This window comes from Gadus macrocephalus, chromosome 4, assembly GCF_031168955.1.
Source record: "Gadus macrocephalus chromosome 4, ASM3116895v1".
Classification (NCBI taxonomy): Eukaryota; Metazoa; Chordata; class Actinopteri; order Gadiformes; family Gadidae; genus Gadus; species Gadus macrocephalus.
The window spans coordinates 13,963,066-13,983,886 of NC_082385.1; the positions used below are offsets into that span (position 1 = coordinate 13,963,066).

The 20,821-nt window shown below is 44.5% G+C and overlaps 1 protein-coding gene and 1 long non-coding RNA gene across 6 annotated transcripts in view; both read left to right on the forward strand.

The window, feature by feature from the left end:
• The window catches only part of LOC132456154 (uncharacterized), a 295,066-nt gene that overhangs the window by 102,108 nt on the left and 172,137 nt on the right, over positions 1–20,821 (forward strand). The window lies entirely within an intron of this gene.
• LOC132456149 (netrin receptor UNC5D-like) overlaps positions 1–20,821 on the forward strand; it is a 147,650-nt gene that overhangs the window by 75,770 nt on the left and 51,059 nt on the right. For all 5 annotated transcript variants that reach the window (XM_060050388.1, XM_060050385.1, XM_060050386.1 and 2 more), the window contains exons 3-6: positions 3,599–3,742; positions 8,806–8,909; positions 18,197–18,371; positions 18,764–18,931. In XM_060050388.1, the coding sequence (XP_059906371.1) occupies positions 3,599–3,742; positions 8,806–8,909; positions 18,197–18,371; positions 18,764–18,931 (591 nt within the window). The remainder of the gene's footprint in view (positions 1–3,598; positions 3,743–8,805; positions 8,910–18,196; positions 18,372–18,763; positions 18,932–20,821) is intronic.

Consider the following 20,821-nt stretch of genomic DNA (forward strand, 5'->3'; position numbering starts at 1 on the left):
TATGAAGCAATATAGTTCAGTCATATTGTGAATAAAGTTAAAAGTTATGACATAAAGAAGTAATATAGCTGAGTCCTATCGGGAATAAGTTATAAGTTATGACCTTATGAAGTTAGATTGTTGAGTCGCATTTTGAATACAATTATGTTAAGTAATGAAATCATTGAATTAGTTTATTGTCATATTGTGATTAATGTTATGATAAGTTAGGACGTTATGGAGTTATATTATGGAGTTATTGAGGCATATTGTGAATAATGTTACGATACGTTAGGACATTATGGAGTTATATTTTGAGTCATATTGTGAACGTATACAGATCAATTATAGTAATTTTCTTCCTAGTCAATGTTGTGACTTATAAAGTTGAGTCAAGTTGTGTTTAGTCAAATGATTGAGCCATGTCTGTCAGTCAGCTGTCACTCTCGGGACAAATGTATTTGTAGGATTGAGTGAAATTTTGGACCACTTTGGACCAAAGCCTAGACCGTCCACGGGGACTCAAGTTTGCAGGAATCATGTTGACAAGAGCTACAAAAATAGCCCGTCCAAGCCTTGAAGTGCAGTTTATCAAAGCACTTATTCCAAATGTACAAAGTAAACGACTAAGCCGACAAACAACATTAGAGTCACGAGTTTAGCAGTGAGATCTCACAAGCCAACGGGAGGATATTCTGGGTAAGAGTCCTTGTTTCAGGGCACCGCAATGAGAGTGAGTGTTGGGATGGAGTGTTGGAGGCTCAACACCACCGCCACGCCGGGCGAGATAAGAGAGGAGAGGCAGGTGGAGGAGGCACGTAAAGGCCGGGGGGGGGGGGGAAACCGAAACAACCGAAAAGCTGATACTGGGATGTAGAGATAGGAGGAAGGTGGGGAGGAGGCTGGCTGGGTGGGAGGGGTGTGAGGGGGGGGGGGGCTCCTGCAGAGTCTTTTGATGGGGAGATAGAATGGGAAGGAGGGCTGAACGGGGGGTAGAGGAGCGATAAAGCGACCGAGGAGAAGGAGTGGAGGAGAGAGGAGTCGTGGCTCGTGGGAGTCCACCGCTGGGCGCTTCGATTACATCCAACACTCCCAGAGTAATCCCCCGCCCCCAGCCCAGAGTGGACCAGAGGAGACGGGGAGCCTGTGTGTGTGTGTGTGTGTGTGTGTGTGTGTGTGTGTGTGTGTGTGTGAAATGTACTTCTCTTAACATTGGATTTTCTGTATGCAACATACAGTAGCATAAAGAATATTAAAGTGTCAGTGTGTCAGTTTGCGCCCCTCCCAGAGAGACAGACGGACACATTGAGAACTTCTGTCAACTGTCACTGTCACAAGCTGCGCAGCTCCGTGAAGCTACCTAGCCTAGCTCGGCCGGCTGTTTGGCCTTAGTGGGAGGGGCTCCGGGGGTTTCGATAGTATGATTCTTGTAAACAAAGAGAGACACAACGGGTGTTACCTGGGGCGCCCCATGGTGTACCTGGGGCGCCCCATGGTGTACCCGGGGCGGCTGCTGGGCGGAGGATGGCTTGAAGTGCGGAACACAGGCAGCCGTACTCAGAGTGGATTTAGTGGAAGAATCAGCAAGAGAGAGATTGGGAGTGGAGTAAGTGGAAGGGGGGGGGGGGGGGGGGGGGGGGGGGGGAGAGAGAGATAATGGTGGAGTGAGTTTGAGGGGAAGGGGGGGCTAGGAGAGGGAGGAAGAGAGACATTGGATGGAGTGAGTAAGAGAGTGGTGAAGAAAATAATCGAGGAAGAGAGAGAAAGAGACAAAAAAAGAAAGAGGGAGCCAAGTTCAAGGAAGGTGGAGCAATAAGTAGAGAGCCAGAGAAAGGAAGAAAGACAGAGAGGTGGAAAATAATGGTGAGTGAGGGAGCGAAAGGGCAGAGGAAAGGTAGTACACGGGTGATCAAGGAGAACCGGGGCATTAGTGTATCTCTTTGCACACACAAAAAGCTCCCTTTTCCTCCTGGAGTGGGAGTGTTGGAGATGGAGTGAAGAGCAGAGGCGAGAGAGCCAGGTGGAGAGTTAAGGGTGGAGGATGCTTCTTCTAAGCCAGCGACCTTCGTCCTGTTGTTTACTTTTTCTTTTTTTGTGTTGAATTGAACATTCTTTCTTTTTTTTGTACTGAGTGACAGGATTTGTGAAGGTCACACAGCTTGTTTTTGTCCTCCTCTTCCTCTTTGATTGGCATGTTCAACCTGCCCTTCACCTAGGAAAACGTTGGTCAGAGGAGGAACTTCTGCCTGTCTTTGTTACACACGCATGCACGCACGCACGCACGCACGCACGCACGCACACACGCACACACACAAAAGACTAACAGATGGCATATTATTTCCTGTGACCTCTAGCATTCATAATCATGTAGAACGTAAAGCTATTGGTACATTCATAACTCAGTGTTTGTAATCCCAGAGCGAGGGACAGGGCCCACTCCCCCTAAAAGGATGAGTCCCAACACACTTCTAGGTCAGCCATATGTTGAAAGGCTTATTCTGTTCTGACCTCACAACCAGCCGTTCATCACTGGCTCGCTGTACCATTTTAAGAGGGTGGGGGGGGGGTGACAATATACAGAATAATCTCAAAACGTGATCGAATGAGTTGGGTCTTTTCATATGAAACTAGTCGAGTCAAGTGTATCGCGTGTTTCTGGAGAGAAAAACAATTAGCCTAATGGCTGCGCCGTGCGATTAGCATTCTCATATTCCTGGGATTTTTATGCTAATGAGTCGGGGGCAGATGAAACAATATTTAGAGCGTATCTTGTTTCTTTAATTTGACCCGTTTCCAAGTTAAACTGTTTTAAGTGGACAAACTGTAGGAGGGATGTGTTTTAATCATTACGGAAATTGGATGGCTAGAAGTAGAAGTGCTGACCGTCCATTGGTTACTTCCGAAAAAGATGTGACCCATGAGGTGATGTGATTGGTTGAGGAAGTATGGCTTGGATGAGTGGATTGGGTCTCAGTTTATGTAATAGAACATAACATGGGGCACAGGATTTACTAAAGATTAGGGTCCTCCCAGCGTAATGGTTTGGGGTTGAAACCCTTAGTTCTACCTGTAGTGTCCGGTCATGGAGACACAGGCAGCAGTCGTGTAGGAGACTAAACTAGTGAAGATATCTCACATGGACCCTTTCCCCAGAGCTGCTGCTAGCCCTGTCCTGCTTCATGAAAGGACCCATAATAAGTGTTTAGTGTAAGATAAGTGTAATAAGAGCCTCCATTCTTTTTCCTGCGTTGATGGCTCCAGTAAGAGGAGTCTATCGTCGAGAATTTGTAAGCGCCATTAAATCCATGGACTGAATAAAATGGGTCAGAAACGTACAGAAACAAACGTAAGCAATAACGAGCGACAGAAACTGTGGAGCTCGAACAACGAAAACGCAGCTGGAGATATTGAGTCGTTAACACAGGTAACGGCTGTTTCATCAATGAGGACACACAGCTCCAGTCTCTCGCGATGGTCGAGAATACGTTCTGCGGTAGAACATATCTCGTCACAGAACAACGAGGCGCGACTCCGTGCACTTTCGGTCATTGTCTTCCGGCCGGGCTCTGTCCCGCCTCCCACCCGTCAGTCACCACAGTCTCCTTCCTTCTCCATCCAGGGGTGAAGTTCCGCGAGGTCCTGATTAACGTGTCGCGGCAGCAGGTGGAGGACTTCCACGGGCCCGAGGACTACTGGTGTCTGTGTGTCGCCTGGAGCCACCTGGGGACGTCCAAGAGCCGCAAGGCCAGCGTCCGCATTGCATGTCAGTAGGGGGAGCTGTGTGTGTGTGTGTGTGTGTGTGCAACCCGGTCTCACGAAATAAGTGACACTGTCACGTTATTTAATCTATTGAAACGTGATCAGGGACACGTATTTACAATTTTTTCGTGTCAAAAAGCACAAATTTCAAACCCATGTATTTCCATTGGAAGTATTTGTCGTGTCACTAAGCACGACTTCCAAACTAAGGTTCTGTCCGGGAGCGTTCTCCCTAATGTCCCTTAAGGAGCTCCGTACAGAACATTTATTGTTAAAAATAGTCTGTGATAACTAACAATATGACAGCTTTTGGCCACCCGTTTCTACTTAAACTTGTCTGTGAACAATATGACAGCTTTAGGCCACCCGTTTCTACTTTCACTTGTCTGTGAACAATATGACAGCTTTAGGCCACCTGTTTCTACTTTCACCTTTGATTCTGAGAAATTGTGACAATTCACGGATAAATTAAATGCAGGTGCGCTGCTCTGTATGCAAACCGCGAAGGAAAAAAGGGTAGCTGCTTCATCTGTTCTTTTTAGAATTGTATGTCTTGATGTTTTGATCTAGCCATAGATCTATTGTCTTGTTTTTGGCTATGTGAATGGAAGTCCGCGTCGATGCCTCGCAAGTCCAGTGTCGCGAGCGGACGTTGCCATGACATCTAGAAATCATACCGTATTTAATGGGCATCATTAATATTGATGTGTAGGGGTTGATTATAACTCGTGAATAATATTGTTTATACCACAGTCTGGGGGAATACTCGTATTCTGATTGGCTGCAGGGTGTGTATTAACTCCTGATATAGGCCTACAGACACCTGCTAAGTAGTTCCAGTCAGTGTTTAGATTCTCTGCCCGAGACCGACCCGACCCGACCCGCGGGCCAGGTCGGGTCGATATTTCCCACCACTATCCTCGGGCCGGGCCCGAGCGTTTTTATTTTTATTTTATCATTGGTTTATTGGCCTAATCTGAGGAGAATTAAAAAGAAATTTGGGTTGAAATCGGGCTCGGGCTCATAATTACAGTAAATCTGTCGGGGCGGGCCGGGCTCGGACTGAACGTGCACGGGCTCGGGCTTGATTTTTCTTTATTAATCGAATGGGAAATGCAATAGGCCTATTTTAGGACCGAATCACCGTTAAACTTGTTTCTAACATTTCTGGCGAGAAACATACTTTTTACTTGCAGAATCTTTTGTCAGTGATTACGTCTGATCTTTAGTTTTATAGTTATTAGGAAAATCTTATCGGCTCGCTCGCATGTTTCAACGAAGTCAGGTTGCTAGGGATTCCGCTTTCGCTAAACTAGCAGCTCACGTGTTTCCTGCGCTTGTGTTATTAAACCGTTACTGTATCTAACAATGATATCATCTTGTTAGAAACACGTATATCTGAGAGCCAACCCAGTCGCCAGAAGCATACGTTGACAGTGTACGTTTTCGTGAACACTGGATTACGTCGCATTTCAACATAAAATAGCGTATTATACACATACACGCGCGTACACACACACACACACACACACACACACACACACACACACACACACACACACACACACACACACACACCAGATATTCCCTCAATTATTATTACTTTCAAAACGTTGGTTTGTGGAATTACTTTTTTATTTGGGCTGCTTCTAGGACATTTTGGGTGGATTTTGAACGGTATGTGGGCATGACGTTTGTTGCAGGACCTGGCAACCCTGCGCTGTTGCCCGAGGTGCTGAAATGCTCCGGAACAGATCTGGATCCCCTATTGTCAAACGACTTGTATGCCCCCCCCCCCTTTTAAATAAATACTATGGCAGAACAAAGAATAAATTCATGCATTATCATTCAACTTGAACATGTGTTTTTACAGTATAGCGTGGTGGAGGGATGACGTTTGTTGGCCAACCTGGAAGTGAGCGTCGCCCTGGTTTCCCTTGACAAAAAGCCAACAGGTTCTTCCATTGGATTTTGGATTATTGCAGAAAAATTTGCATCTTTGAAGCACCTCCTCAAAAACTGAAAATAAATAAAAATATCTGTGCTCCAAAGAACGAAATGTAAACTAATGCATTCTGAATGGGAGTGTTTCTCAGATTTTTCCATGCTACACAGAACGAAATGTAAACCCATGCAAATAAAGATTTCATGTTCATAATAATTTAAATATCATTAATCTCCTGAGTGTGTAGGGTGGTATTCAATTTTTTTCAATGGGGCTGCATCCAGTCACTTGACCGTCATGGTTGCTATGGTGGTTGCTATCGACCGCCCCCTCTAATCCTTACATGGTTCTAAAAACCACGCGGCAAAGGAGCTGCCGTCAATTGTGTTGTTTTTGTCGTAAACTAGGGTCCAATGGTTAAAAAATAGACAGATATTCCAAGGTATCCTTAAAAGGCAGCTTGGATGGTATTCAAAAAAATTGAATACCACCCTACACACTCAGGAGATTAATGATATTTAAATTATTATGAACATGAAGTCTTTATTGGCATGGGTTTACATTTCGTTCTGTGTAGCATGGAAAAATCGGAGAAACACTCCCATTCAGAATGCATTCGTTTACATTTCGTTCTTTGGAGCACAGATATTTTTATTTATTTATTTATTTTCAGTTTTTGAGGAGGTGCTTCAAAGATGCTAATTTTTCTGCAATAATCCAAAATCCAATGGAAAAACCCATTGGCTTTTTGTCAAGGGAAACCAGGGCGACGCTCACTTCCGGGTTGGCCAACATACGTCATCCCTCCACCACGCTATACTGTAAAAACACATGTTCAAGTTGAATGATAATGCATGAATTTATTCTTTATTCTGCCATAGTATTTATTTAAGGGGGGGGGGGGGGGGCATACAAGTATTTTGGCCATAGTGGATCCAGATCTGTTCCGGAGCATTTCAGCACCTAACAGCGCAGGGTTGCCAGGTCCTGCAAAAAACGTCCTGTCCACATACCGTTCAAAATCCACCCAAAATGTCCTAGAAGCAGCCCAAATAAAAAAGTAATTCCACAAACCAACGTTTTGAAAGTAATAATAATTGAGGGAATATCTGTTGCTGTTGTTTTAGCAGCGAAATGCATTGTGTGTGTGTGTGTGTGTGTGTGTGTGTGTGTGTGTGTGTGTGTGTGTGTGTGTGCATGTGTGTGCGAGTGTGTGTGTGTGCGTGTGTGTGTATAACACGCTATTTTATGTTGAAATGCGACGTAATCCAGTGTTCACGAAAACGTACACTGTCAACGTATGCTTTTGGCGACTGGGTTGGCTCTCAGATATACGTGTTTCTAACAAGGTGATATCATTGTTAGAAACAGTAACGGTTTAATAACACAAACGCAGGAAACACGTGAGCTGCTAGTTTAGCGAAAGCAGCGTCCCTAGCAACCTGACGTCGTTGAAACATGCGAGCGAGCCGATAAAATCTTCCTAATAACTATAAAACTAAAGATCAGACGTAAACACTTGCTAAAGATTATGCAAGTAAAAAGTATATTTCTCGCTAGAAATGTTATTAGAAACAAGTTTAACGGTGATTAGGTCCTAAAATAGGCCTATTGCATTTCCCATTCGATTAATAAAGAAAATCAAGCCCGAGCCCGTGCACGTTCTGTACAGGCCCGGCCCGCCCCGACAGATTTACTGTAATTATGAGCCCGAGCCCGATTTCAACCCAACATTTTTTTTCATTCTCCTCAGATTAGGCCAATAAACCAATGATAAAATAAAAATAAAAACGCTTGATCAAAGGCCCGGCCCGAGGATAGTGGTGGGAAATATCGGACCGACCTGGCCCGCGGGTCGGGTCGGGTCGGTCTCGGGCAGAGAATCTAAACACTGACTGGAACTACTTAGCAGGTGTCTGTAGGCCTATATCAGGAGTTAATACACACCCTGCAGCCAATCAGAATACGAGTATTCCCCCAGACTGTGGTCTAAACAATATTATTCACGAGTTATAATCAACCCCTACACATCAATAGTAATGATACCCATTAAATACGGTATGATTTCTAGATGTCATGGCAACGTCCGCTCGCGACACTGGACTTGCGAGGCATCGACGCAGACTTCCATTCACATAGCCAAAAACAAGACAATAGATCTATGGCTAGATCAAAACATCAAGACATACAATTCTAAAAAGAACAGATGAAGCAGCTACCCTTTTTTCCTTCGCGGTTTGCATACAGAGCAGCGCACCTGCATTTAATATATCCGTGAATTGTCACAATTTCTCAGAATCAAATGTGAAAGTAGAAACAGGTGGCCTAAAGCTGTCATATTGTTCACAGACAAGTGAAAGTAGAAACGGGTGGCCTAAAGCTGTCATATTGTTCACAGACAAGTTTAAGTAGAAACGGGTGGCCAAAAGCTGTCTTATTGTTAGTTATCACAGACAATTTTTAACAATAAATGTTCTGTACGGAGCTCCTTAAGGGACATTAGGGAGAACGCTCCCGGACAGAACCTTAGTTTGGAAGTCGTGCTTAGTGACACGACAAATACTTTCAATTGAAATACATGGGTTTGAAATTAGTGCTTTTTGACACGAAAATTTTGAAAATACGTGTCCCTGATCACGTTTCAATAGATTAAATAACGTGACAGTGTCACGTATTTTCGTGAGACCGGGTTGGTGTGTGTGTGTGTGTGTGTGTGTGTGTGTGTGTGTGTGTGTGTGTGTGTGTGTGTGTGTGTGTGTGTGTGTGTGTGTGTGTGTGTGTGTGTGTGTGTGTGTGTGAGGGGGTCACGCATATGTCAGTTTGGAAACTTTTTTGTTTTAAAGTTGGTCAGTATAAGTTTAGTGTGTGTGTTTGTGAATAAAGTTTTGTCTGGGTTAGTTTGAATTGCTGACTATTGTGTTTTTGCTGTATATGTTTTTAATGGTGTTTGTGTGTGTGTTAGTGTGTGTGTTTAAAGCTTTGTCTATGTTGCACATTCATCATAAAGTGTGTGTGTGTGTGTGTGCGTGCGTGCATGTGTGCGTGAGTGTGTGTCTGTGTGTGTGTGTGTGTCCTGATAAGTGGTGTCCCCTGACTCGCTCTGCTCTGCTGTTTCCTTCCAGACCTGAGGAAGAACTTTGAGCAGGACCCCCAGGGCACCGAGGTGCCTCTTAAGGGCATGATCGTGCTGCACTGCCGGCCCCCAGAGGGCGTGCCATTGGCCGAGGTACGGCCCCTCCCATTTCCCCCCTCCCTCCCCCAACCCCCCCCCCACACCCTAAATAGCATCTCGACTGGGTTTTATTATTCTCTCTCTCTCTCTCTCTCTCTCTCTCTCTCTCTCTCTCTCTCTCTCTCTCTCAAAAGAATAATGGTATTGATAGCTGTGGGGATTATGAAACAAAAAGAGAATATTAAAATGCTCCACGCTGAGCTCCTCCATATAGCCGCCTCTCATCTGTCTCCGGACGCCTTCTTAAAGATGTATCCGACTGCTTCCTTTTTGTTTGTATGTGTAATGAAAGATTAACAACGCACAAATGGAGTATTGGTGTGCACCCCCCCCCCCCTTCCCAACCACTCAATAGTGCAACACCTCATGCATCATTCAAAGAAACTCAGGCTTACAAAGATAATGTTTTCAGTAAATAATGCAACAACAAATATGTCCCTTCTCTGGGTATTGCCCAGGATAATATTTGCATCGAGGCTTGTGGTTGTACCTTCCCTAACCCTCCTCCCACACTGGGTTGAGGGTGTCAAAGACGTGGTTACTGTGGGAGTGTATCAGGCAGCTCTGGGACGGTGGGGAGAGGAAAAGCAGGAATCTTAACGGAGAACAAGGAAGATGCAATGTTTTGTGGCGGGATGGTGTAGGGCAGCGGCTCCCAACCTTGGGGTCGGGACCCTTCTCGAAGAGGCACATGGGGTTCCGTGGGCTGGCAGACGTAAGCGTTGGATGTTTGATGATCCATTTTAGCAAACTTTATTAATCTCATAGACGCCCTGATTATAAGAAATAGCTGCCTGTTAACTCCTAGCCAGGAGCAAACTGCCTCTAATCACTTAGTGTGTGGTGGAGCGATGCGATGGAATCTACAAGGACGTAGATGTTATAATTGCTTTTTTGGCGGTAAAAAACATCTGTGTTCATAAAAGTTGAAGTTAAGTTCGCAAACATTTCCAGAGCTAGAAGTGGGGTCACGGGCAAAAAAACATTTGGGAACCGTTGGTGTGGCTGTTTCGCCCCCAGCTGAAGGGTTCTGGCTTTGATGTCGGCAACCTACCCTTAATCGCCCTTGTGCGAGACACCAAACCCTGAACTACAGTTGACATGTATTGTGTCTGCTAAATGACACCATGGTCGTGTGAGTCATTCAGACTCCTCTACATTCAGAGACGGGTTTAGTGTTTTCCTTTCAGGTTCTGGCATCTGTTGCAGCGTCGATTAGTTTATTTGCTAAACTATGTTTGAGCCCACGACACAGTAGATTTCGACTTGCATCTGTTGTAGCATTGTGATCATTTGTTTAAATACTCAACACAACGACACAGCGGTCAAATTAACCACATTTACATATTCTAATTTTGTTAGCTTTTCTCCCAAATGTTAGTTTTCAACTATTATTTATTTATTTTGGCCAGAAGCACCTTTTATTTTTTTATGGCCCACACATTCTGTAATTTCGCTACAGTACCTGCTGTTGTTCTCAAGGGAAACCACATAAAAACTGCAGGGAAACAGGGATAGAGCCTGGTCACGGAGAGGAGAGTCTATCTAAGCCAAAATATATGACGCTGCCAACCTACTTATAGGGGTTATGGGTGTTTGTGGCTCGGTCTGTGTGTGTGTGGGGGGGTTGTTAATACTAACTGGATGATTTTTATGCTAATGAATCTGGAGACAAAGGCGTTACCAGTCATGATATTGCTAGAGGTAATAATCCCAACGTTTGTCAGACGCGGGGTTGGGGATAATGTATTGTCTCTGAACAGCTGAAGTCGACATTTTGGAGGAATTTAATTTGCACAAAGACCCAAATATGGTGGAATCTCTTCGACTGACTGCATCTTTTATGGCAGCGGAGTAAAACTATAGACCCCGGGATCCGTGATGATTCAGTTAAGTAGTTGGAGGAGCAGCACCACGGAGAGTCTCAAGGTGCTTATTAATAAAGCTCTCTCTCTCTCTCTCGCCCTCTGGGTTCTCCCCTTTACAGATATGAGCAAATATATTACTATCCTATCGTATATTATAGATGATTTCAAGTGGCTTTAGTAAAGAGAGAATGACTTCAACTCTGTTGTGGGCTTGGTATACGTACCCTAACCCTTACTTTGAGGGTAGTCATCATGCTAAAATCAAATGAGTCAAAAAATTAGCTCTCATACGCTCAATGAGCCTCCTCTATGAGCACCCACTAAAAGACGAGCAAACAAACAAACAAACATCAGTGTCAATCCATTAAACCCTCATTACCAGCCCTAGGGTTCTGCAACCTAAATGGATTCATCATTAGTCCATTCATCCCAAAGGTCACCCAAAGCACTTCAAATGTAATTATTATGCAATGAACACAAACATTTCCTCAGACAGGTGGGGGGATGGGATTTCACCCCAAGGACACAGAGAAGTTGTGACCCATCCTGACGTGGTTCAGAGTGCCCTCCTGATGTCATTCAGATTGGCTTGGATTTGTGGATCTGATTTCCTGAAACTCATCGCATCATGGGGGTGGAGTGTGTGTGTGTGTGTGTGTGTGTGTGTGTGTGTGTGTGTGGTGTAAGGTTTCCAGAAGGCAGAGCGGGTGGGGACGGGGTGGGGCGTATGAACTAATGAAACCCCCCAGTTTGGATTGAGATGAATGGAGCAACAGGAAAAAACGCAATCTCACCATACGTATGTAATTACCTTCCTGTCACTTCCACTTCCATTCCAACAGAACGGAGGCAGCGACTTTGGGCCCACAGTCATGGAGTTATTCGTTATTATCCTCCAACCAGTAAATAGGTCATTATTCAGAATTTTTTTTGGGAGCCAAGCCTCGCCATGTTTGTCAAGTTGAAGCTACAACACAGGCTCGTTCAAAAACGACATATATTAGCATTAGTAACACCGTTTCGTACCAGATTAAAATGATAACGCCACTAGTATTCAACAATATGTTTGCTATTTCGGACCCAACAGACTGTGGGACACGATTCTGGAATCCAGAAACTATTATTTTGCAGAATGATTCTGTATTGTTGTGTTTAGCGACCACCTGTAGCGACCATGCAGGGCGGAAATAGAGGTCAGCAGGTCAAGCTCTCCACCGTTTGAACCGATCCAGAACCAGAACCCCTAAGACTGCTGTTGCCCAGCAACACACTGCAATATTATTATCTTTATTTATTCAAACAAAATATACAAAGCCACTGATTTTGGTGATCATTTTTAGATCCCTTTTGAAGAGGTACGTGTGGGACAAGTATAATTGTGTATAGAATCGCGTCAAAATCCCATCGATTATTCCGCTTATCAAACCCAGTCGCACTAAATCCATTCAACCAAAGCACCGTTCCTCGTGTGTCGTATCGGTGCCGCTGTAATCGAGGTGTGTATCAAATCGCTTTAGAAGAGGAAGGCACAACCCTACTTACTAGTAAAACTGTCACCAGAAAGACTCTCAAGGAAGGCTGCGTCATCATCACGCTACAAACGTCACAGACATGAGAGCGGCCTGTGTGTGTTGTGTGTGTGGCCGGCTCATTAACCCTCGCTGCTATCTGAAGTGTAAGAAATGTACCAATTAAGATCTTCTATTCCTCCGTCGGCCTCAGGCTGCTTTGAGGCCCCTTATCAGGCTGCCTTTGAGGGGGGTCTCACATTCTGCAGGGACTACACCCCTCAAATGTTTCCACTCTACCGCAACAGATTGCTCATGGGTCACGATAGTATGGGGTTTATCATAGCATTTTGTTATATATTTGACGTCATATGTGTGTCATTGTATGGAAAGCCATTTTAGTCAATGTTAAATAAATAAATACGTCAAAGCATAAATATTGCTACAAAATAAATAATAAATTAATTATAATGAGGCAATCACTATATAAATTATCTAAATGTGTCAATATGGTTAAAAAAGGGTAAGAGGGCCCCTTTTGTAACAACAGGTGTGAGTGTGATTAGCCATTACAAGCCATTCGAAAATCTGCCTTTTCCTGTGCCTTATTGACATCACGAGTGAGTCATGGTCTGTTATGGCTAATCACACTCACACCTGGCGGTAAAATAGGGGGCCTTTGAAGAGGACGTTTTAAAGAACAATGAATAGTAATTGAGGGCCGGAAAGACCCTGGGTTTGAACCCTTAAGTTTGCACTGCCCTTGACCAGCAGGCAAGATGCTGAAACCCAAAATGCCTCGAAAATTCGCTTTGGATTCCAGAGTGTACTAAACACAAAAGTAAAAGAAAAACTCAAATAAACAAGTAGAAAGAACATCAAACCTAGCCTTAGTAGCACTCAAATGGAGGGAGGAGACGCAGAAGAGGATTAAACAGGCTCTAAAGCGTGTGGGAGGTGTTGCCTTTTAGCGTGGATGACTCGCCTAGCAGTGGGACGGTTGCTGGTTCAAATCACGGTCGAAACCTCCGTCTATGTGCCACTCTGTGTGTGGTTAATGTGAGCGGGTGACTGCGAGGGCATCCATTGTGAAGCATTACGAGCTCCCATGAGGTTAGACTTCAATGCGATCCAAAAAAATCACAAAATACATAGTGTATAAAAAAATGGATCCAACCCACGAGAGAAAGGCTTGTGACAGCGCAGCAGAGATCAGCCGGAGGGTCGTTGAACGCTGGAGGAGGGTGAGATGGAGGACAGCTGGGCGATGCCTCTCTGGCACCTTGGGTTAACCAGCTGGACGTCAGTGGAAGTGACTCTCAGTGTCTCCGCAGCTCCTCACAATGTCACCACGGCAGAACTGGAACCCAAAGACGAGCATCGAAAGCTTGCAGGAACAGTTGGTTCTCGATGGATTCGAAGAGAGATTAGAATACTGTGGTAAAAGGCACTCCCCACGCCCCCAAACAGCCATGGTAAACACTGAATCACAGGAAGTAGTGTGTGTTTTGGACGGAGCCAGGGTGTCTTTTGAAGTGTCTAACCGACGTGATGAGTTGGTGAGGGTGCAAACGAGTCCAACGGGGAGCTCCGGGATATCTTTAATCATGGGTGAAGCATGGATATGAAAGACATGCCCCTCCCCCCACGCTGAATGCACCCCGTCTCTGATATTATGAAAGAGGACACCTGCTCTTAGATTACTCATATGATCAATCGACTATGTGTCAGCGGGAGGCCTCATTAGGTGACACTTGATGGATCCGTTTTTTTTTCTTGTGTTTACAAAATATCGTATACAGTGTAATTTAGCTTGAAGCATTTTGACAGGTACCATGGACGAGGACCCTTACACAAGTGTGTGTGTGTGTGTGTGTGTGCGTCTGTGTGTGTGGTTGTGTGTCTTCATGTGTCTGTGTGTGTTTTTGGTCGTGTGTATTTGTGTGTATTGGGTTGTGTGTGTGGGGTCGTGTGTGTGTGTCTGTGGGTGTTTTTGTGTACGCATGTGTGTTTGTGCGTGCAGCATATATATTGCTTTTATTACTAATTGGTTAGATTGATTTAGTTAGTAACCCTTTATAGGGGTATCGGCTCTTCAGTGAGAAATAATAATGTTTCATACTCGATAGCAGACTTTAACTTCCCCCGACGATCAATAATAATCAAAAAGGTAATCTTGTAAATCCAATCCTGAAGTTTAGGAGGTAGGAAGAATGTTAGGAGTGCCTGTTTCATCTTGTGATTGCAGGGGGACGCAATCTTTGCGTTTCTACGAGGTGGATTATATTTTATACCTCTGTCCTTATAACAGTTAAACAACAAATCTGTTTTTTTACTGAAGGACTGAATGGCTTTGAAGCGATTCCTTGCTTCTTAAACAACGCATTTTCCTGTCTGGTGTCGTGCACCGGGACTCATCTGTGTGTGTTCAATATTGAATATAGGTCAGTGCCTCTGTGTGCATGCCATATTAACTCTGGATAAAAACAGGCTTGTAAGTCGAATGACTTTGTGGCTCAGGCCCGTGGTTCATAAAAGTAATGAGGTCTGGGTCTCCTTACTGGATTCTAACAACTGGCGAAGGTACTGAGCTTCCTGTTATTATATACAAATGAAGAGTTGCACAGCGAGGTTTGTTTGGATAGACAAAACACATGTAGCTCCTCAAAGGCGTGTCAGCCGTTTAAATACGCATAGGGAGGATGTTTCTCCCAGTGATTATTTTGGAAAGGAGCCAGTTACTAATTACATTGATTGCTTCATCTAATTATTTCAATCATGTATCTTCCCACCGACAAAATAATTTCCTACTGTATTCACCTTCTCCAAGGCAACACTTTAATCTGTGTATCCCAAAGTTAACCATTAGCTTGCACAAGTAGGTTGTCACAATAAACTAGGATTGGTACACATACATCTTCGCCTCGCCCAGATAAGCTAGCGTTTGGTAGTGATGGGTACGTCGATACACACATCACTGGGACTCAATGAATAATCACAAATTACATTTTAATTGGATCAGTGGAGCTGTTTGAACGTGTAGTGGGTAGCTTCGAGAGTGATGTCAGAAAAAGATTATGTTGTTTTAATGTATCCCCATAACCGTTTCCATATGAGAAAAATAATGCTTAACTGTAAATATCTATCAAATCAAAGATTTAGCGCAGAACAGTGCAAACAAGATTTGTACCGTCACCCCTTGTGTTGGTTATCCTCTCCGAACACGTACCTGATGTCAGAGACCCGGGGGACGCATTCCAATACCAATGTCTTGTTGAAATACATCAGCTCCATGTAGTGTTTGACGTTGTAATCGTTGCTCTCCCATGTAAACGTAATTTGTCTCAGTACAGTGAGGGGGCGGAGGGGGCGGGAACAAAGTAGTGAGAAACGATCAGAGGAGTCAATATGGATATTTTCTTGATGTTCCGCGATGACATTTAGATACACGACAGCTCCCACAGCATCCGGCGGAGAGGGGAGGAGAAGTGTAAATGGAGGTTATAAATAAACGGTGGCTGGGGAGGGAGAGAGGGAACTGCACGGAGGCCGCCCGCCCGCAAGACTATCAATGACTGAGAAGAAGGAAATTAAAGGCCTGATGAAAGACTTGTTGGCCCATCAGAAGAAGAAAACAGAAGCGCCCCCTGTTTATTGATTTCACAGCTCAAATTTTCTATCGGGGTGCTGCGAAAGAGCAAAGCAATTTTGGAGAGTGTTGGCTGCTGTTATATTCCCTAGGAAAATACACAGTCCCCAGCACACACACACACACACACACACACACACACACACACACACACACACACACACACACACACACACACACACACACACACACACACACACACACACACGAACCAGACAGGGAGGACGCATACAAACTCATGTACACAAAGAACACACACAGATCACGAAGCATACACACACAACCACAAGTAACACACACAGAACCCACAAGCGCACACCAACACACACACACAAATGCATACATAGGGAGCACACACACATACACAAAGATAACGAAACAAACACACACACACGCGGAACACACACAGAACACACACACACACACACACACACACACACACACACACACACACACACACACACGCACAATCTGTCACAGAGAATTTTTTTCACTAAACTACACAAACACAAACACACACACACACACACACACACGCACACTTCAAGAATAATGTTGACTTTTTAATCCTCAAACACAGCCATAAATCAACAGGCCCCTCCCCCAGGAGCCCAAAGTCAGTCTCCCTCAATGAAAGGCTCAGGCCAACGACGCACTAATAGCAATATACAGAGCCAGTCAGGCAAGCGGAGCAGCGGCCAGCGGAGCGTTCCTCCGTTTGTAATTCCTAATTACATTCACTCACTCGAGCCACTGCTGAATTAGTAATGGAAGGAGATCTGACCCGCGCCCAGCCCTCCTAATGCCCACGGTTCAATGCGTCAGACAGATTACCGCCGGCTTCTGTCTGGCCTCTAAAAGACAAATGTAAATTTAACATTTACATTTTGAAGGAATTTATCCCCACAATGTTTTATGTGTTCAGAAATTAGTCTTACTTTGTACTTAGGCTCACAAATCAGACTTTAGTTTCCCTACTAGTGTCTGACGGAGACAAGCTCAAAGCCGGCTGAACCAGGCGTTTCACTTCCTTCGAATCATATTTTCTTTTTCGGCCTATCATGTGGATGAAGGCGGGGATCTGTGAGCGTGAAATTGGTGAACACAAACCCGGCCAGCAGTATTAAACAGTTGTAAACACCGTGGGGACCGGCCACTGTAGAAATACAAATTTAAAATCCCCTTATGAAAGCTTCATCCACTCGTGGGATTGAGTTTTCCTCGCTACTATTTCTCCATAACAAAACAGGAGACAGACTCGGGCCCACCAGTCAAAAGTCCCAAGAACAAAGCCTGCGTCTCCCTATCGCCGACAACGCCAGTGAGCTGATAAAACAGCCTCAAATCCTCACCTCCTTTTTAAGTATTTTCTAATTTGCGTTGCTGGAAGTCGACATTGATCCTGGCTGATGTAGACTTCAAAGGGAGACGAGCCCATTATTTGTTCGGACCGCAGAATCAATCTTTATTACTAATTCAGGGCGATGCTTATCCTTTTCACAAAAACATCCAAGTTGAGCCAGCCAAGAAAAGTCAACAACCCCATGCATATGTGCTGTTACTCCTGAAAAGTATGCAGCATACTTAAAATTTAATATAACAAGATGCTCTATTGTTGCTAAGCAACAGGGCTGACCTTTGACATCTGGTGCTTTTTGAAAAACAATAGAAATCTACCCATGAGCGTTCACATTAGCCGCTCGCTAACGTGCCCGTGGGCTGAAGAGAAGCACAAACTTAGGCCTTCCAGTTTCATTGGCGCGGTCTATACTGCCACAAGAACAAAACAAAACACATTTCTGACTGACTTTCATCCTTTTAAAGGTGCTGCAGGGAAGATTTAAAAGCTATAATTTGAGTTTAATTTGTTAGAAATGCCATAGTCATCCGTCAGCTATTAGCTGGAGAAATGTGCTCTGAGAATATCGCTCCTTGTTGACTGCTCCTGCCTCTGTATCTGACAACTTTGGCTACAGTCCACCCCGGTTCATTTCTAACAAATCAGGGCTTCTCTTCCCCACTTGGTTAAGGGAATCCATGTCAATCACATGGGCATACACAGAGTGTGAAGTTCCATCACAGGTGAACAAAGACTTTCAAATGGTGAAGAGGGATGGGGGCTTTATTTAGGTTTTTTGTTCCCATCTCTTGCTCTCTTCTGCTCCGTTCTGCTCTCTCTTTCTGATAAAACCCTCAAATATCACAGACCGCAGCTTTAACAGCGTTCTCCCTCCACCCCGTCTCCGCTGTCTGCAGGTATCCTGGCTGAAGAACGACGAACCGCTGAACATGGACACTAAGGTCGGCTCGAGAGCCGACCACAACCTCATCATCTCCGAGGCCCGCCTGTCCGACTCGGGCAACTACACCTGCCAGGCGAGCAACATCGTGGCCACGCGGCGAAGTGCCAACGCCGCCGTGGTCGTTTACGGTGAGCTAGGTTAGCAGAGGGGGCTGATGTTGGCCTCATGTTGGTGCATCAACTGCACATCAAAAACAGTTACAACATTCGATAAACACAAGCACATTAAAGGAAAAGTGGAAAGCAACAACCCAAATTCAAAAGCCACGACACAAATGCAAAAGGCAGTTAATACATCTCTTTAACAGGTGACATATTATACCACCAGGTGTGAGTGTGATTAGCCGTACAAGCCGTTTTGAAAGATCTGCATTGAACAGGTTGTAACGGATGATAACACGTTTGATGTTTCATACGGATTTCAAACGGATGATTTCACCTTTAAATATGATGAAATTAAGTCTCTATTAAATATAATTATCTTCATCATAGCATTAACCCATTTGTTTTTGTGTTCCCAGTGAACGGCGGCTGGTCTCTCTGGACCGACTGGTCGCTATGTAACGTGCGCTGTGGGCGGGGCTTGCAGAAGCGCTCGCGCACCTGCACCAACCCGGCGCCGCTCAACGGGGGGGCCCTCTGCCAGGGCATGTCGGTACAGAAGAGCACCTGCAACACAATCTGTCCAGGTGAGCCCCACCACACACACTTTCCAGGTGAGCTGCACCTCACTCTGTCCAGGTGAGCTCAACCACCCATCCTGTCTTATAAAGCTAATAATACTGCAGAAGAAGTGTGGACAATTTGTGTAACACCACAAGATTCTGTAGTTCAAATGTACCTGCTAATGTTTGAGTGAAATGTTTTAGAAATGGCATCGCCATCCGTCAGCTATTAGAGAGTGAATTCAATGTGAGAATATGCGTAAGGAGCTGACTGCGCCTGACTCCCGGCTAATTTCTGGCCAATCAGTGTATATCTCCCCTGATTGGTTTTTAGGAGCAATCTTGCCTTTCATTCACAGATTCATGAAATGCTTCACTTCCCACTGGTGGAGAAAGGTAGGGAGGTTGGTTGTTTGGTTCTTACCAAGAGCAGCTTCAATAAGAACTACCAAATGTTACTAATATTTATTAGACGGCAAAACACTTTAAACTACACACATGCCAAAAGATCCGACATCGTCACATCCTTAGTGGAACCCAACGCCAAGAAGAAAAAGCTGGGGAATCGAGCCCCAGTGAATACTGAATCACAGAACTGCTTTTCACAGTGAAACCAAACAAAGGGCTTTTAGTTTTTTCTCCCCACCTGCGAAGAATTACTGAGTCAGCAGAGCGGTTGTTCATTGGTAGGAGTGAGGTATGTTTCCACCCCCCCCATAGGTCATGTGACCATGGATAAGGACTCTCACTCGGTAGGCTCTCGGACGAATGGGGGGTGGATGAGGATGCAGAGTCATGAGGGGAGAGAAGAGAGAGAGAGTTTAAAGTTTAGCTTAAAGAGCTTAAAGTTGTGAAAGTGCTGAGGAGGAGAGCCAGATATCTAAACCTCAACGTAATCTGCACTTTCCAAGTGTGTGTTTCCAGACTGATAGCCCAAACTTTGTCATCAGCTGGCTTGTGCATAAGAAACTACAACGGGAGACGCAGAGAAAGGGGCTACTAGTCATCCTGCTTTCCCTCAAACCAACAACCACCCGCTCTCTCTCTCTCTCTTTTTCAAAGGGATTCTGTTTCCACTCCTGAATGTATTTATTTTTTCTTCTTTCTTTCTTTAGCTTGTTCCTTCCTTCCTTCCTTCCTTCTTTTCGCACAACAGAAAAATTAGCATTTAGATTAACAAACAGAAAGAGGACTGGATTCTTTATGGAGATGTCAAGGTGGAGAGACGGCTTGATGAAACATGACACAATCAAAGTGACTTTGTATTCAAAGTCAGCAGGATTGTGTAACATTGTACACAGACCTTCGCCAGTGAGAGGGAGAGGGGAAGTAACAGCATCAGCTTTTTTTCTGGTCGGGGGGTTGAAAGAAAAGCTGGCCGGGCGGACTACAATACCACAGGAAGCTGCACAAAGAGAGGTTGCTTCTAATTTAGGCTTGGTCCAGCTGCTTTTGTAAGCAAGCTGTGGACGTATGGAAGCATATATGTAGCAAAATTCAAATGGCAATGCAATTTGGAATTACATTATGCATTTGACAATGCATTATGCAATTTTATAATGTAATTTGTAAATACGTTATTCAAAGTGTATTTTAAAATGCAAAGTGACAATGCAATCCTCAATTAAATTTGCAAAAGTTCTAACAATACAAATAGAATAACATTTTGTCAAATTCTTTGAGTTCCTTTATACAAATTGAAAAGCTATAGCGTCCCCGTGATTGCAATCCACTTCGCCACGCTCCGTGTGTTGCGATATTCAAATGACATTTCAATCCGCAAAACGGAATCCAAAACGGAATCCAAAGAGGAATCCAAAAAGTCAATATGCAAAGTGGCAAACGTATCAGCCAATCAGCGTCTGGGCGGGAACTACGTCACTTGCTCGTAATTTCCTTGTTCACTTCTAGTTC